General features: G+C 43.5%; 1 protein-coding gene across 2 annotated transcripts; it reads left to right on the forward strand.

Moving 5' to 3' along the window:
• The first annotated feature begins 677 nt into the window (after positions 1-677).
• Positions 678-18,591, forward strand: ARHGDIB (Rho GDP dissociation inhibitor beta). 2 transcript variants are annotated; one of them, XM_045829401.1, is made up of 6 exons: positions 678-834; positions 9,426-9,609; positions 10,271-10,354; positions 12,330-12,406; positions 15,546-15,609; positions 17,900-18,591. In XM_045829401.1, exons 2-6 carry the CDS (start codon positions 9,432-9,434, stop codon positions 18,097-18,099), a joined length of 603 nt encoding a protein of 200 aa, XP_045685357.1. In that variant the 5' UTR covers positions 678-834; positions 9,426-9,431; the 3' UTR covers positions 18,100-18,591. The 2 variants fall into 2 exon arrangements, with proteins under 2 accessions (XP_045685357.1, XP_045685356.1); XM_045829400.1 differs by lacking the exon at positions 678-834 and adding an exon at positions 7,486-7,504.
• Positions 18,592-18,914: the final 323 nt, after the last annotated feature.

An 18,914-nucleotide genomic window follows, 5' to 3' on the forward strand; every position in this document is an offset into this window, starting at 1 on the left:
TGTTCCCATTTAAATTAGTTCACAACCCATTTCCTCAAATATGGTATGAAGTGAATTTCCATACTTGTAAAATTCTCACAAGACCTGAGTTGGAAAAGTATGAATTAATGAAGTGTTACTTTATTTTGTAAGCTGCACTCTTAGGTTTAATCAAGAGCTATCCTTTGGCTTCTTTTTATTTAGAAGAAAAAATAGTGAAAACTACAACAAATAACAGTTGGTTGTTTGTACTGAGATACAAAGCTACATCTTGAAATCATGACCAACAAAACTCAAAAAATCTGTTTGAGGACACATTTTAAAATGTAGGGCCAAATATATGCAGTTAACATTTATGATTTCTTAGCACCCTACATTTGCTGCCAACAAACTTTCACCATCTCTGGCGGATGAAGAAGCTGGCAGAGACCCCATAGGAACAGAAGTTAGTGGTATAAAGTAAAGCCTGTGGGAATTTGTTGCTCCTGGTTTTAGACTAGGTGTCTCAGAAAGCTCGTGCACTGAAATGACTTGATTTTTAGACGTATTACACAATTATGCATCGCACCCATGGCTGCAGGCTCCACTCCCCTGCATGAACATTTATGCATACCCATGTTCACATGAGCAGTCATGCTCTCACATATGCCATTAATTGACAAAAATGCTGCTCAGAGCTAGCTGATCGAGAGATACGCAGTACAGAACAGGATTTGAGACAGCCCAGGGTTTCCTCTTCTAGTGGGTTTAAAACATTTTTTTTGTCATTAACTTCCTTCCTGTTTTAACTGCCAGCACTCAGAAGTCCGAGTTGAGAGAGAGAGGCACCCCAGGCAGAGACGTGAACTACTGAATGTAAGTTGAAATCCGTGGGGTGGGGAAGGCTGCAGGTGGGCACAGAAAAATGCACAGGAAATCTGTAAATTAGGCTACAGCCCTTTACAGTTTATTGTTTGTTTAGAGGGTCAGTTCCTCTTTAAAACGAACTTCATGATAAGAAAATACTAAGGAGACCCCGGAACAGTACTGCACAGAAAGGGAAGTCATAGCAGGGGATGGTGGCAATAACTCAGGGGAGACAGCTCAGCTCGGTGAGCAAGGAGAAGCAGCCTGCAGCCCAGGAGAGAAAATCCCGAACGTCCTGGAGAAGGGCTGTGAGCACAACGACTGGGGAGTGGCAGGGTGCGGGGGCTTTCCTACCAGGTGGGAGCAGGCATCTTGCCAGGCTCGGGAGCAAAACTGTGTAGATCCAAACTGATACAGAACTTGTCAGAGGATGGTGGGGTGGTGCTGGGGTGGAGATGTGTGGTTTCCTGTTTTTAAGTAGACTTAAAGAGACTGATTGCAAAGGGAAAAGAAAAAGGTTCAAAGCTGTCAAACATTAAATGGTCTTCCACTGAAGAGCTGTCTGACAATACAAGAGAAATGCATAAGGAAAGCCTCCCTTAGGGTACAATGGGATTTAACTATCAGCAGGCAAGGGCAGTGGATGGCATGCATGGTTATTTACTCAGCAGTCATACACGGATAGAATTTCCACCACTAACAAAAACCCCAAGTTAAATTCCTGCAGTAGGATGGGCAGAAAGATAAGTGCTGCTGTTGCGAAAGAATAGGTCTCTACGTGTGAGAGAACCAGAAGCAAAGACGGAAGTCACTGAATAGTTTAAGAGATAGATTCTAGAAAAATGGACCCAGCTAGGACACCTGCTTCGTGGGCCTTCCAAATATCGAGGTCTGAGTTTGGCCTCCATTAGCAGTGCTTTAGGCATGACCTGAAATTCTCCTTTTTGAGGCTCTTCTGGTCGGCATATTTTATGGAATTAACATAGTCTGTAATTAAACTCTAGATGTAGGGTCACTTGTGGGGCGGGTCTGATAAAACCCTGAGCTGGTCTCTGTTCAAGGTGAGGGAAGGCAGACAGCTCGCCCTTGGGGGTTCCTGTAGTCGCCCCTTCACAGAGAGACCACGAGCCACTGAAATCGGGGTTAGCGTGCTGGATTCGCACTGCAGGGATGGCCGAGCAAGGGAAATCAAGGAATCTGTATTGGCCCGAGTGAGTCCGGGCACCGGCAGGTCTCATTCATGTTTGCCATTGCTTTGCTTTCATTAAATTTACAAGAGATTTCCCCTCCCAATTTAGATATGACACAAGCATAGTAACAAGATCATCTAACCGTTTGGGGAGACGGGTGAAATTCTAAGTCTCCCTCTGAGCTACACAGACCCAGCACACGTGGAACAACTGTGTCACAGCCAAAGAGAAACCGGCTGGCATCGTCCAGGCACTGAAACTTGGTTGTCCCTTGTGTGGGAGAGCATGAGTTTGTCCCTAGGCGGGTATGCTGTGAGCAACGTCAAGGTTCTGCTTTCAGTGGAAACTCAGACCAGCAAAGTCAATGCGACAGAGAAATGAGGGCCTGGGCCAGTGTATGGGAACACAGTAAATTACAAACTTCAGCTAGCGGGGAGAGAGAAGCCCCGAGGAGGAAAAAAAATAGTCACCTTGAGGAAGAGAGCCCGCATATGTGGAGTACCTTCAATGTGTTAGGCCTGGAGTGAGAAACTTTTAAATTTGAATCCTGAGAGGACACAGGAAGGACAGTGAGCCTCAGCAGTGTTACGTGACTCCACTAATGTCACACACTGAGGGGATTGCAGGGGGTGGGGGAGGGGGTGGGTAGCTTCAGTGCCTCAGAAGGACGTTTTAGGAAATGTCCCATGGGAGAAATTTTCTTTAATACCAGTCTGAGCATCCTGTTCCTGGGTCAGTCCACAATGGCAAACTCCGAGATGGGTCTCATGTTGCCCCTAAAACTTCAACGTTTATTCATTCAATAAGCACTCAGTTGCTCTGGGCTGTGTTACACTCTGCTCCCCACAGTCAAAGCTGGCAAAATTGACTGGGGTTTTCTTAGAGGGACTGATACTCTGAGCACAAGTGGTCATTAAAAAATATCTTTACTTCTGTCTAATTTTTCATGTTTCATTTAAAACTGTAGTGAGTTACTGTAGTATAGTCTTTTGCCTCATAATGACTTCCTTAATGCAGTTTTCTTTAAGGAGCACTTAAAGTAAATATTTTTGAAAATGCCCAGCACAGTGACTTTATGGGCTAGATACCCAGAAAAGTTTAAAGGGAGTGAAATTCCCCCTCCTTTAGCATATGAATCTAAGTCAGAAGAGTATATTACTACGAATGCACAGGCAAGAAATAATGTATAGTTTCTCTCACCAAAGGAAATGTCAAACAATGAATTCTGCTTCTAGTAATTTGTACCCTCCTCAGGATTTATTATAATGTTTACTGCACCTGACCAGGCACTGTCCCCACAGGTGCGGGGCTGGTTCCTTTCATGCAGCTGTGTAGTTCTGAGAGTTCTTCATGGGGTGAGGTGGTAGAGAGCAGCTCTGAGGACCCCAGGAAACACCAGTTCCTCCATGTCACTAGGGAACACTGAAACACCAGGGAAGACTCCAAAACCCAGACAGCTCTGGTGGCCCAAGGGACCAACTTTGATGCCCCAAATAAGCCAAATCACCAAGCAGGCAGCGAAGCAGACCCAAATCCTTGGCTGGCTCTGAAATGTCGGCAGTCCTCCAGAGATGGCTAGACTCTCCATGGCCGCTCTAGAGCTGCAGCTCCAGATGTGGGCAGAGTATGACTGAATCTATGGAGTGGAGGTGGTGGGGTGGCTGGCCAGTGCTGCAGCTTACGGCCATAAGTACTTCTCTGATGGAAATCCCCCCATTCTGGTACTTCCACATTTCTCTCTCCCCCTCCCTCCCTTTTCTCTACCTCTTCTGTCTAATATTCATGACCTGTGCTTCTAGATGCATGATTGGGCAATTTGAGGACATGAGTCAAGTCTTTACAGGTTTTGCTCCAGACTCAGAGGGAATTCTCTCCCTTAGCTGTGCCTTTCTCATCATTCACAGAGTGACCTCTGGCTTCAACTATAACAGGGAGCAATAAATAGAATCTAAAATTAAATTGTCCATGTGGAAATTTTTTAGAGAAACAGAATAGTGACAGCCTCATTTTAAGGTTGATTCAGTTCATAAACAATCTCTGCAATTCCCAGAAGTTCTTGTGAAGAGACAAAGTGCTCCCCAAAGAAACAGAATCTATTTTAAGGAGGAAGGAGTGGATATTGTCAACACTGCAGATCGAAGGGAGCATGTTTGGAGCCTGGGCAGGCAGTTACCTCGCTTCGCCAAAGCTGTGCGACAGAACAGACAGCATTGCAGGGAAGGGAGGAGAGGAAGGGACAGTTACTGAACATCTACTATTAGTCAGTAGACTCCTACAGCTTTTCATACGTTTTCTCCAGCTCTTCAACCTCCTACAGAAAGATTGCCATCCCCACTTTACTGATGGTAAAACTTGGGCTCGGTGAGGTTAATAACTTGTGTTATGTCCTATAATAAGTCAAGTCCTGCAAACCACATTTTGAGTCTCCGACCCATCAGACTCAAAGTCCATGCTCCGGTAGGCATGAAGCTCACCTTTCTCTGAATTAACCAGGGAATTCGTTTCATATAAACTCAAGAGTTTCACCTTTTCTTGCCCTCAACTAATTTGGAACTGAGTTAATGAACCAGACAATGCGGTCTATCCTGAGATTAGTGTACATCTGTAGGTGTGTATCACTGTCATTACCTTGGAAATTCCACTGAGTTTGCGAGCAAAAACATCAATTGTGCTGTGTCATACTCATGCCGTGAGTAACCAGCTGAATTCAATTTGGCATTCTCATTGAGCCGGAGAAGGCTGCGTCTCCACCCCCGCACATCTAATCCTTGTCATTCTTTCACTGAATAGCAGGCATGGGGCCGTGAAGTTTGCACTGTAGAAATTCATCAGTGAATGGACACCCAGAGTGTAGAAAATAGAGATAACCGGAGCAGTAAGCACATGAATAAAAGCCACATGTGCTTTGGGACCTGACACAGTCCACATTGATCTCCTTGAATGTGTCAGTGTTAACTCTCCATGTTGTTTTTCCTGTGTAAAGAACCAAAGTCACAAACAACATGCACCGAAGCAAGCAAACAAAACAACCCGTTCTTTGTGAAAACAGTGGGCGAGCTGGAAGGTGAGAAAAGCCCAACCAGAATGTTCTGTGCTGATGGGCTAGGTGCTCCCCACCTCCACCTCCACTTCCTCTTTACAGTAGGGAGCTTTAGAACCACTGGATTAAGAAGAGGACTCACAGGTCTTCTAACGCAATGGTTTCATTTTGCAGAGGATGAGCCTGGAGCTCAGAGAGGTTCAGAGGCTTGCGCAAGGTGACACAGGGGCAGAGTTGCACTGAAACCCTCTTTATGTGACACTTCCCTGCTTTACTAAAGCTATCCCTGCAGAGTGTTGCAAGGAAGCATTTACCTCTGCCTATGCACCGCTGGGTGCATTCCCAAAGTGACTAATGTGCTTTATCATTTCATTATTACTTCTTATAAGCACAATTGAAACACTGCAGCATAGTAGTCAAAAGTCAGACAACCTGCTCTCTGCCCCTTACACAGTAGGTCACCTGAAACTGTAGAAGAGTTTCCTGAGGTGGAGTGAGGACCAAGAAAGGCAGTCTTCATCACAGCAGTTAGCCCTGTAATTATTATGATTATTATCAATAATAAAACCAGTTGTTCCTTAGATGATAAGATTAGAAAATGCCCTCTAGAATTTCCATAAAATTTCAGTTTTCACTTTAGCAAGCACCCAAAAGAGAACTGACATTTGTGGCTAAATAGACACAAATATATAGTTTGGGAAATCATTGTCAAGCTATATACATCATCTATATCTAGGACTTTAGGAGAATCTGAGGTTCCCCAGAGATAAATTGTGAAATTTGAGCTGCAGCACCTTCGGGGGATTCACATAAATCTGAAATACTAAAATGGACATATAGTCTCTTATATGCACAGTAACAGAAATAAGGTAACTGAGTGTCATTTTAGCTGAATCTGTCTTCAAGTCAGAAGAAGCATGCAGGTAGAGGCCTTAGAGAAAGAGAGCACCCAGAGGAGGTCTGCTGTCGCTCCTCACCTCCCAGGGTGAGGAAAAGAAGAACTACAGTGGTTGAAACATTCACTCGGGGGGTCACAGCTAGTTGGTACAAAGCCAGAGCCAAAACCCATGCATGGTGAGGCCTAATTCAGTGAAGAAATAGTCATCCAAAATCAAGTAGACTGACCACAGAACTCTTCTCCTACAGACCTCCTCCCTGGGGACCTTGGCTCCTCTGCCTGGTTTTGTGGTCACGCTCCCTCAGAGGCAGCTGTCACCTGATGTCTCCTGCTTCTATATACCCAGCGTTTTGGGTGCATAAACCTGACCTTACCTTGAGGTGAAGTTGTGTCACTGACCTGGCCAGGCCTAAAGAGAAGGAAACTTTCTCAACTCTTGTTCCATGTTTCCAAAAGTTACAGTTTCAAGGTCATGTTCTTAATCTTGGACTCCAGTAAAGTCAATGAAGTGTTTCAGGGGTCCATGAACCCCCTGAACTGCTTGCACAGTTTCATGGGTATATTTTCCTTTTATAAGGACCATGACTTTTATTATATGTTTATTAGAGACCTGTAATCTCCAAAAATCCATCACACCAGCTGGGCCTTTTCAGTATGACCAGATTGTTCACCCTCCGACGCCTCCTCCACTTTGGAGACTAACTTACATTCTGAAACACAGTGTCTTGTAAACAGTAGGTGCTCACCAAATTTTTGTGACCTTAATTTTGCTTTAAAGGGGCTTTCCCTGAGAATTGTTTTTTTCAGTCCATTATGTGCCATAGGATGACAGTTTCATCTTTTTCCTAATCAGCTTACCAGAATGAGCTGGTGTTGGATTGTCTAGCCTCATACTTCCTCTTTCCTAAGCTACATAATGAGACCAAATTATTGTAATGTGGTCCTGAATGTCCTCCTTTTGAATGCAACAAGTTCATATAGTAATCCCATATTGTCCTCTGCTCTTCAATGTCTTTAAATAAATTGGGGTCTCACTTTTACAGAGAAATTATTGTATTTGTTTGCAATAAATCAAAGAAATATAGGTCTGATATAAGTTTCATGTTTACTAATGAGAAGATCAAGATCTGGATGACAGATACATTGACTTGCCCATGATCATCACACTGTTAGGGGTTAGTGGATCCTGTCGTAGACCAGATCCCTCTCTCTCTCTCTGTCTCTCTCATTCTCTCATTCTCTCTTCTCTCATTCTCTTATTCTCATTTCAGAACTGAGATTTGAGGATGCAGAATTACAGTTCCCTCCAAGTTACCGAAATCACCTTGAACAAATTCATGGCTCGGTGTGAAGTCTAATAGTCAAGACTTTAAGCAGATGACTTGTTAGAACCAAGCAATATATTTTCAGAAAGGCGTGTCCATGGGGGCTGAGATGCCCCATGTCTAGACAGCCTTCCTGAGGCTCCATCCTCTGGTTTGTTATGTGATTTCCACCCTGGGTATCTGGCCAGGCTCCTGAATGTCAGCAGAGAAGAACCTGTCTCATCTGGTTGGTCTCTTCTGGGTTACTCTTCATCTGCCTCCTAGTGACTGTCCTTAAACTACCCATGATCTGCAACCTCCACCCACTGCCTCCTTCATTGTTTTTCCAACCAGTCCATTCACTTTCCCTAAGTGTTGTTTGGAATATGAGCTGAATCAGTCACTATGTTTATTGTGCTGTTTAGAACTAAGCTTTGAGTGGTTCTTCAGCTGAGGCAAGAGTTACCATGGAAACAGCCTACAAGTTTCCTTCCTACACAGGAAGAGGACCTGGGCATTGCAAGACTGTTTTCAGAGTTGACCCAGGCCCATCATGTTTGGCTTGTTATTTTGCTAGAAGAGATTCAATGAGCCAAAAGATACCATTTTCTTGTTTTTTTCTTTTTTCTGTTAAAATTACTTTTACTTGACTTCCAAACTATTTTTCTTCCTGTTGTCAATGAGAGTGGCGTTGAAACTTCAAACCACAACTGATTTTGGACAGAGATAACTTCACTCTCAGGGCACTTTACAGAAGTTCAGAGTTACTCAGGATGAGATGTGATAGATTTTTGCCCTATAATTGTGCCACTCCGGAGCAACGAGGCCTCTACCCACAGGCAGAGGGAGTTACCCTCAGGGTAGAACTGATGGAAATCAAGAAATGATCTCCTTGCCCAAATACCTCCCTTGTTGCCCCAAATAGCTCAAGCCATGGGGCCTGTCATGGGACCTGAAATTCTTCAAGTAGAGATTTTTTTTCCTCTTTATTAGGACACTGCCTGTCATCTAGCTATGTGAACTTGGGCAATTCTCTTACTCTCTCAGTTTCACTTTTCTCAATGATTAAATGGTGAGCTGGAACATGTCACCCCTAAAGTTCCTTTCAGCTCTGAAAAGCTCTGACTATACATGCCTAAAGAGGAATAAATTTTAAACCTATTATTCTGTCATTAACCTTAAATGTGAATAGTTTTATTAGATCTCCCCTCAATTTTTTAACACAAAATAAGTAAATGTAGATGATGGTGGAAAAGACAGACTTCAGGGCATGCTTGGGTGAGGTGTTGGAGTGCAAGGTCATTGGAAATCTGGGGAGAGGTGGGAGGTGCCAAAATGGAAGTAGGTCCCAAAATGGGAGATCATTGGAAGGTACAAAAGTTGTAATTACAATTTTGTCTAGAAAAATTTGGAGTCCTTTGCTATTTTGTATCATTTCAGAAAAACAGAAGTAAACATAAGAACCCAGTGCATCAATCAGTGAATGTTTATAAAATACCTCAAGTATTTCGAGTGTTATGGGAGATTCAAGAGAAACATAGGACCTAGTACCTGCCCTCAAGGAATTATTAGCTGTGCTGAGTGGCACAACTTAGACACCTCAGGCAGGTACCATGCGGGTCCTACAACTTCTCATGAGTTACATTTGAGGTATGGCAGGAGTTCAGAGGAAGAGTCAATTAATGGGAAGAAGCCAACTTTCTCTGGGAAGCACTCCACCTGTCTCTTGAAACCATCATATCTGGATTGTACATTCTCAGAGCTTTGATACTAGCAAGATTGGCTGGGTTTGGAGGACCATGATAACTTCTATTATAACTATTTAAACTGGGGCTATTTGCTCATTAGCCAGGCCTGCTTGTGCTAAGTTGCTTCACTTGCAGCATATCATTCACAAATAAACTATTTTTGTCAGTTTTATTCAGTGAACAGGTGGAACTCATTACTGTACAAAAAAAGTCAGGCGTGGCAGAGAAAAGACTGGAATGCATGATATTCTTATTTCATGAAATACAATGAGATGAAATTAGGAGAACATCTCCTGGAAAATCACTGACAACTATGGAAGTCCATTAGGGCAAAGATAATGCCAACAGCACCCTTACAAATGTTGTTCATATCCACTGATTTTGGCTAATGGACTATCATCCTCTCTGTCTCCAAAATAGATCAAAATGACTGAAAAAGCCCCAGAACCACACGTGGAGGAGGAGGAGGATGAACTGGATGGGAAGCTCAATTATAAGCCTCCACCTCAGAAATCCTTACAAGAGCTGCAGGAGATGGACAAAGATGATGAAAGTCTAACTAAGTACAAGAAAACACTCCTGGGGGATGGTCCTGTGATAGCAGGTGTGTGTATGAGGCTGGGGGTCAGGTAGAGGGTCCCAGATAAGCATGCATTTTGGCTACTCTGCAGCCGGGGCAAAGGAAAGAGTACCAAGAGCTTCCAGGGTTAAGTGAGTGGACCATGATGTATAGATGTTGAATATAGTTATGGAGTGTATAATTACATTTTATTTGGAGGAAGGTACAAGTCAGCACCGAAACAATGAAAAATAACGCATAAGGAGGATTTAGAAAGAATTTCAGATTACCATTTAGAATTGTATTGTCTCCATTCTCTCATGTTTTTCTCTCCATCTTCTCTTTCTCCTTCACACTCCTTACCTAACCTTTCATCACTTCCACATACACTATGGCAGACCCAGACATGGCCCAAAGAAAGGTATCAGCAGTGCCCAGCTAGGACAGTACCTTGCCCACAGCCACTCAGGAAGTCTCTGCTGTGTATAATTAAGATGGACCTACAAGGGCTGGAAGCATATAATCACATCACTGTAATTTATAAGGCCATTGTGATGAAGCATGGTGAATCCACCATGTCACTTCTACTCCAGAGAGAGTTATCACCTTTCTTTTTATACTCTCTCTCTCTGCTTGAAATGTGCATGCACACACACAGTACATACATGTCTCTTCCTTGGACTTACATTTCATTTTGAATCCGCAGACCCCACAGCTCCCAATGTCGTTGTCACCCGCCTTACCCTGGTCTGTGAGACTGCCCCAGGACCAATCACCATGGACCTCACTGGTAAGTGGGCACATCTGCGCTGTTGTGGGGACATCTAATGATGTCATTGGAGAAACTTGCTCTTTGTCCCCTCTCCCAGCAAAGTGACTCCCCGAGATGCATGGGCTGCAACCCGTGCACACATCACTGCTCTCAGGGTACAGAATACTGACCATGCTTAGGGACAGCCAGTCTCTGTCTCTGACTGAAGAGGCTGCATGCATAGGTACTGAATATATTTACTTGAATCAGGTTTACTTCAGATTTTTATCTGCACACGAGAGCAGAATTACTATCCATGTAAAAAGATGGAAATACTAAGAAGCATGACGTATGCTTCTGGAACTGTAATGTTTACAACAATCTAAATGACAGAGAAAGTATTGATCTTCTATCAGCTACAGAACTTACCTGAAGGCAAGAAGCAATCTAAGACCTCCTGAATAATGCCAGGAATTCCATTGTTAAATACATACTAACTTAAAGCTATGATTTTTTAAAACAAGCAACTCCTCGCCTCCTGAAAAAAAATGCACAAATTAAGATGTTATTTTCTTCCACTTTACTGTGACAAGGGTCAAGTCCTTTCCTGAGACTTAGGTCTTGAGGAGAAAAGGAGACTCTGGGAAGGCAGGTATTACAGGGGAAATGCACACCCGTTGGAAATAAGGGCCACAGCACCAAGAGGTTGGGGGTTAAAGGCAGGCCTTTTGTGGAAAAAACAAATTACCTGACTGAAAAAGTGAACCTGCAGACATAGCACAGCATGACTAGAACAGCAGGCTTAGTGAGCAGCAGGTAGTTCCCCTCTCACAAAACGCATCCACTCTTTACCTTATATGGGCTTTTCTGTCAGAGGGAGGAAATCAGAGGCTGAGAAGATGCTTCCTCTTCAACTGAAATCGTTAGAGCAGACACACTATATTCAACCACCCCCACGGCCTAGCATCCCTCCAGGAGAGACCCATGCGCGCGCTCTCCCACCAGGACTCAGTTCAGACCCTCCCCTTGCGAATGTTACCAGGTACAGCTGTCATTTTGTAACATGAGGTCTGAATTAGTGTGAGGAAACTTGTTCTTTTTCAAAGGGCTTGATATTATTGCAGGAAAAGTGTGGTCTCTGTCCCTTTTCCCAGTACCAGGAAACCCAAATTTGGTTTTCTCTCACAGAGAAGCTACAGAGCTGAATCCCAGATATATATAGTCTGCTGGTCCCAGCCCCTAGCATCGAGCCTGTGCCCGGAGCAGACACTCGCTCCTGAATGTCAGATTGTACAGGGTCACGCAGGGGCCAGAGCAGAGAATGCTTGTCCCTCTAACCAGGGAACAGGAAAGAAGGCAGGTCCCACTGTTATGGAGCCCAAAGCTTTTATAACTTCAGTGACATTCCTTAAGAAAAATAATATGAAATTGCAAATGCAAAATTAAGGACAAAAGTGAAAATTCATTTAGAATGATAAAAAGGAATCAAAACAAGTACATTTGTCAAAGCTACAAAATGCCATGAACAAGACCAAATCCATAGAAACAAACAGCTGGTGCTCCTATGTGGAATTTTTCCCGTATTTCTTCATTTGAGGCTCAGGGGCATATTCTTTACCTCTTTGATCATCTTTCTGTTTGACCACATAATGTAACGCCATTTTCAATACAGTTAATAGAAAGACAGTTCAGACTTCCCTCTAGGGCGATTGATTAAAACTTGTGTTTATTACTGACAATTAAGAAAGACTTATTTTTTGTACATTAACTCATTACCGGTAACATTTTGTATGTTCGTAGGGTTGTTGTCAGACTAAATCACATCTCTTTTCTATGTAGCTGTAAGATGTCAGGCACCTCAAGCCACCACTTCTATAAGTTCTTAGAGGGGAGGGCCATGTGGACCACGTCTCTCTGATGGGCCCAGCAGAAGGCTCTGGAGCTTAAACTTCATTCATCAACTTTTGTATCTCTTTCTGAGAAGATTAAACTCTTTCTAAATTCACTTCTACAGGGGATCTTGAAGCCCTCAAAAAAGAAACTTTTGTGCTAAAGGAAGGTGTTGAATACAGAGTCAAAATTCACTTCAAAGTAAGTATCTTGCCCTATATGTTTTATAAAATTTAAATCCTTCCTATAATCAAAGGAAGAAAAAGAATCAAATTTCTTGCATTACCATGTTAGCATACTTTTTGGGGTTTTTTTTTCTTTTTTCCCATGGAGCTGGACTGTCTTCTCCCCAACTCTGGGCCCCACCTGTTGGGACACACCCTTGCCTTCTGCCTTGTCCCGACCAGGACCTCCTCCACTGGTTACTTAGGCTGGTGGGATCGCTGTCTGTGAACTCCTCATACTCCCACTGACACGGCACACGCTGCTTTGTATGGCTACACTTGTGTCGTTGCTCTCCTACACAGCCTAAGCTCGTTGAGATCAGGAGAGATTTATATCCCTTCTTTCCAATAATTCACACAGAACTTGGTAAATGGTAAATATTTAGTGAGTACTTACTGAGAAATAGGTGAATGAATGAATGATTAGGAAAAGAAAACCGCACCAACAGAGCCTCCGCTCTAGCTGCTCAGTAATTCTTACACAAAGCCAAGGAGTGTGGTCCTTGGTAAATAACTGAAGATTACAATTTACTTTGTGGAGCAGGTGAATAGGTAAGCGCAAAGCTAAACAGGAGATAAATGGATGCATAATGAATAGGCACACATCCCAGTGAGCAGCCAAAATGGAGAAAAATAACCTTGAATCTGAAAACAAACAGATGAGAAATTCATTGTCTGCCCTTACTTGCTTCTGTTTGCCGTGGTTGCACTCTTCCCACTCAGTCGTGTCCTCCCGGGCCTGGGCTCCTCCGAGGAAAGCCCCACCCCCTCCTATTGACACACCAGGCCCTTCTTGCCCCTGGTGCAAGGTGGGATTCGGGGGCCAGGAACAATCACTCTCCACCACATACAAATATGCCTCAAAATAATTTCATTCTGAAAATATTTGTCAATGCCTGCTCTATAATAGGCACTGAGCTATGGTTCACTTCCTTGTTTCCTGTAGTACTATTTATTACTAACGCACCTGAGAGTTCTGTGAGACATTATATCCAAATATGCCTAGCATAGGTCACACCGCAATCAGTTTGTAATCATTAACGTTACTGCCCTGATGTATCAATTTAGTAAGCCAGATTTTATCAAATGAAATGGTTTTTATCAAGTTAAATGAAACATGACAGGTAAATTTAATGAGAATGAGATGAGAAAGAAAGGCCTGGAGCGGGGGCTCCTGCTCTGGGTGAGGAGGCCGAGGAGGAAGGTGGTAGTGTGGGTCCTCCTGGGTCAGGGTGACACAGTAAGGTGGTGGAGAAGGAGGGCCCAGAAGGGGTTTCAAGTCCCATCTGCCTCAGAGGTTTGGCCTTGATTTTCACAGGAGAAAGATCACTCACTTTCTAAGGGTAGCCCACATGAAGCTGAACCACTCACTCTGTGGCCTGTCCCAGCACAAAGCTACCATTAGAAGAAACAGCAGTTCAAAATTGAAAATAATTGAAAAGCAATTTAACTCTACACTTGAAGAATGTCCAAGAAAGTTTGCATGTCTAACACCAGCGGCATATCCTCAATCCCTCTTTCTTTACCCTGCTTAGCGGCTCTCGGGGTTCTCTTTCCCCACCAACACTTCACAACGCTCTTTGACAATCGAGCCTGAGATGGTTCTGTCAGCTTCTGCTTTTCTTTCTTCCATCTCCTAAGGAGACGTAGTGCCTCTGACTTCCACAGGTTCCACTTCCGTTCATGGCACCAAGGCCTCTTCCCCCTGGTGTGGGAGAGACAAAGGGGAAGGGTGCTCAGGCAGAGGAAGAGAATGCTAAGGATATTCATACTTTTTTATCCATCTCAAACACATGTATATTAAACGGACATTCTATGGAGTAGTAGGAAAACAGGAAACTCTTTGTTTTAAAGTCCTTATCCCTACAGCACCATTATTCCTGTTGTTAGGTCTCATTCCCACCAGACCACACCTCCTACTAGGCCCAAAGGACCACCTTACAGACTTCTAGAAAAATCCATTTATTTTTTCCTATTTTTATGAAGCGCTTGTGGGAGTCAGAGTAATTAGAAAGTTTGGGCTTTGTTTTATCACAGTGTCTTCAATGTGTTTTTATTTTGTCTGCTGGGTTTATACTACAGAGTTTACTGAATGACGGGCTAGAACCTAAGCCAGCCAGATTCACTGCTATGCTACCTCATTACCAACAATGTAGCACTGACAGATTGCTTTAATTACTCTGTCCAAAACGAAAAGGGAGCCATAATTATTGTTCAGGAGAAATTATTAGAAGATGCTTAAATTCTTCATATTAGTGAACAATTAACCAAGCCTTCCAGCTAATGATGCAATGTCCACTTTAATTTGTTTGGATAAGCATGACTACTATATAAAATTAACGGACAACCCAGTTCAGTCCTAGGTAAAGTGACTAATGGAAAAACAGAGTGCTTACTTGCACTGTCTCTATTTTCATTCTGCTTTAGTGCATTTTCTTTGAAAGGCTTGGGAAAGTATCACGACCTCAGACAACGTCTGAAAATGACAGACATCCAACATACTCACCAAACACAAGTGGCTTTTACCCATTATTTACACATCGGAGGATGTTTTCCTGTGACCCATCTCCTCAACCCTCGACCTCCAATTATACCTGCATTAGAGGCACAACCACCCTCTCGACCTGATTTTCCATTACGGCTTTTCTCCTTGTTGTTTGTCTGTCATATGCTAGGTGGGTCATTTCTTAGGCTGGGATTTTCAGATGTTTACATAACATTTCCCATAAGTGGTTTTATAACCTTCCCTAAGACAAAGACAGCTTTCTGGCCGGTAGTATCAGGGAGGGGGAGATCAAGACCAGTCTCTGGACCATTGAGGAAGGAGAAAGATAATGAATAATATTGAGACAATGTTTTGATTAACCACCCCTCCCCAAACCCAAAATCACAGTATTCAATGATTAAAACCAGATTGGCAACAGGGAGCCTCGTGAACGCCTCTCTCCAATCTCTGCCATGCCACCACACTAAATGATAATAGTAACCCTTATTCTAAACTAAATCTTGTCTTCTTATCCTCAGAGAAGACTCAGCTAGGTAGGATCAGAATGAATAATGAGGAGAAATGAAAGAGCCCCTTTAATCTGAATCGTTCGGATCCTTCCCACCCACAGGTGAACAGAGACATTGTGTCGGGCCTGAAATATGTCCAGCACACCTACCGGACTGGGGTGAAAGGTAAGGCACCTGCACCTCACACTGTCCCCCAATCTGCTTCTCACTAGTACTTACATTTCTGGTTATTATCGAGTTTTAGGCATAGACTCATTTCAGAATCTGATAAAAAGGCTGCGGACACTTTCCCTAGGAAAGGGCACACATACACTTTGGACCTAGAGGCTAATGGCAAGACCTACATTCAGGATACTTAGTTTAGACTTGGTCAGCCACTAACCTTAGGCATTCGGCTTCTGGAATTCAACTTTTTTACTCATAGAGGGGATGAGCAACCAAGATAAGACTGAATAAAATAAAGTACACAAAAGTATTCCTGAAAGGAGAGAGAGAGAGGGAAGGGAAGGGAATGTAAGGGAAGGGAAGGGAAGGGAGGGAAGGGGAAGGGAGGGAGGGAAGGGGAGGGGAAGGGGAAGGGAAGGGGAGGGAGGGGAGGGAGGGAGGGGGAGGGGAAGGGGAAGGGGAGGGGAAGGGGAAGGGAAGGGAAGGGAAGGGAAGGGAAGGGAAGGGAAGGGAAGGGAAGGGAAGGGAAGGGAAGGAAGGGAAGGGAAGGGAAGGGAAGGGAAGGGAAGGGAAGGGAAGGGAAGGGAAGGGAAGGGAAGGGAAGGGAAGGGAAGGGAAAAAGCAGTTCATAGATGTAAACCTGAGTGTCAGAGAAATCCCAGATAGGAACCTATTCCCTGGTATATGTGTTTATTGGAATGAGAGTCGGCATTGGGGGAGGTGGGTGGGGACCAGTGCTTAATTTCCTAAACAAAGAAAAAGAAAAGTATCTTTCTGGAATTAAGAAAAGCTGTCTCATTGAAAAATAATATAACACGCCTTAATCGGCAGTCTTACGTGCCTTGGGCACATGTCCTCGGCTCTCTCCCATTGCAAGAGCAGGGAGAAATGAAAAGTGAAAAGCCGATGGGTGCACCCTGACAATGCTCCTTACCTTAGGGGCTCCCCCCCACAGAGGTGCAGAACAGTAATGCATCAGCTCCACCAAATCAAGAAACAAGGGAGGGGGGAGAAATTGTCTAATGAATTTGCATAGCCTAGAGAACCACTCAGTTACTCAGATCCCACAGATGGTTGTTGACCTGAAAGAACTTAATTGGTCTTTCGAATACCTAGTCTCGTGAAAAAAAAAATAGTGCAGTTTCCTATTTTCCTTCGGGCATAGAGACTATGTTGCCTCACTTAGCAGAGAGGGCTATACTGTGTCTGTAGTTGTTCCTTCAGAATTATTCACAACACTGAACAGCTAACAACACATTGCCTGCTGTCTACCTACCTGCCTATATTTATACTTTCTAACCCCTTACTTATTCTTAATATGTATCCCCATTATTCATCTATTAATAATTTTGGCTGGCTATTTTCACCATTTGTCCCAATTCTTACTTTTTTAAAACTAAATTATTGATTTTCCTATTTAATTCAATTATTCCACCCATGAATTCTGTTCCTTTTGATCACCAGCTGTAACCTTATCTCCCCCAGTTGATGCATTTATAGGACAGTAGTCTGTAGATAAAAGATCCTTAAAGTTTATTATATAAGAAAAAATGGAGGCCCCAAAATGTTATATGACCTAGGTAGTTGCAGAGCTGAGAAAAGAACTCAGGTCTCAATTGGTTTAAATTTTTTTTTGTTTGAGATATAATTGACATATAATGTATTCATTTTAGATATATAACATAATGATTTGATGTGTATTGTGAAATGATTACCAAAATAATTTTACTTAACATCCATCACCACGCATAGTTACAATTTCTTTCTTGTGAAGAGATCTTTTAAGATCTATTCTCCTAGCAACTTTCAAATATACAATATATTATTAACTATAGATACCAAGATGTACATTACGTCCCCAGGAGTTACATACCTTATAACTAGAATTTTATACCTTTTGAACACCTGGCATTTTTTATGGTATAATCTGCTACATCTCCACAAAAACATTCTTCATCTCCATTGACTTAGAGCACTGAGACCATAATTTTTCTGATACACAGAATCAGCTGTGACACTTTTCAAAAACACTGATTTGGGGGACCAACAGCAGGTTACTGAACCATAGTCTTTGGGGGCAGTTTAAAAGAAAGTATAATACTAAAAGGCACTCAGATTTTTTAAAAAATAAGAAGGAAAAAGGTGCCCCAGGAAATCTGATGCTTAGCCAGGCCTGGAAACCATCGCCCTTGGCTTTGATCACCATGCGCTGTGCTCCAGGTCTCCAGTCTGCAGTGTTTGTTTTTCCTCTATCAGACTCTTACCCTGATGAACGTTTCTTTCTTCCCAGTGGATAAAGCCACGTTTATGGTCGGCAGCTACGGGCCTCGGCCAGAAGAGTATGAGTTCCTGACTCCCATCGAGGAGGCTCCCAAAGGCATGCTGGCCCGAGGCACCTACCACAACAAGTCCTTCTTCACCGACGATGACAAGCACGACCACCTCACCTGGGAGTGGAACCTGTCCATTAAGAAGGAGTGGACAGAATGAGCACATCTGCCCAACCCTGTCCCTGCCCCTGCCTGCCACCTGGAAGAACCCTCTCAGTCGTGTTCACCACACCGTCCCTCCACCCCTATCACAGCTGGGCCCCTTCCCTAACACCCCTCACAGCCTCTTACTGATGCATCTTGTCCCACACTCTCTCTCAGAGTCGTCCCTAGCACTGGAGACTTAAAATCCTTCCCATTCTTTCTGATTCCCCTCACGGCCAGATCTTTGGAGTTCTGTTCCTCGATATGCAACCGTATAACACTGGTTCTCTTGCTCTCATTTGAGGAACTAGAGGCCAGGAAATGAGCAAATAACCACTAACCATCCTTTTGCCTGGTTCTCGTGTTCATTCCCAGCCCTGGAGTATGCTGTGGCTGCTGCCGGCTCAGTGACAGTCCCTAACCACATTCCCTGCCACTTGGGTTCTTCTTTCCTGGGAGACACTTAACCAGCACAAGGGAGTATGAATAAAACAATTGTATGACCTCACTGAGACCCTCATTTTCTTGCTTTCTCATTTGAACAAATATGGTAACTGGATGGTTCACATCTGTGAGTTTCCTCAGAGGGGGTTGGGTAGGGCATAGTACAGGGGGCATTTACACCACTGGGAACAGCTCGGTTTCCCTGCTCCTGCAATGGGCAATGAACCTTCAAAATATGAATGGAAGAAAATCTCAATTTGTTTTATTTTATAGTATTATCATGTGACAGTTATTCCCAAGCTTGAGACCTATGCATTGTACCACCTGTGGGAGCCTCTTGGAGACCCACAGGGACCTGGGGGCCAAATCAGACATTGTTTCTCTCCT

The sequence above is a fragment of the Phyllostomus hastatus genome, unplaced genomic scaffold (genome assembly GCF_019186645.2).
Source record: "Phyllostomus hastatus isolate PE091 unplaced genomic scaffold, TTU_PhHast_1.1 phas_scaffold_93, whole genome shotgun sequence".
Lineage (NCBI taxonomy): Eukaryota > Metazoa > Chordata > Mammalia > Chiroptera > Phyllostomidae > Phyllostomus > Phyllostomus hastatus.

What these genes read in the sequence shown, in the direction of transcription:
- ARHGDIB (XM_045829401.1), top strand. Translation starts at nt 9,432, where the DNA reads ATGACTGAAAAAGCCCCAGAACCACACGTGGAGGAGGAGGAGGATGAA. An exon ending in GGATGGTCCTGTGATAGCAG is followed by an intron (nt 9,610 to 10,270) that starts GTGTGTGTATGA and finishes TTGAATCCGCAG; the next exon opens with ACCCCACAGCTCCCAATGTC. An exon ending in CTACCGGACTGGGGTGAAAG is followed by an intron (nt 15,610 to 17,899) that starts GTAAGGCACCTG and finishes CTTTCTTCCCAG; the next exon opens with TGGATAAAGCCACGTTTATG.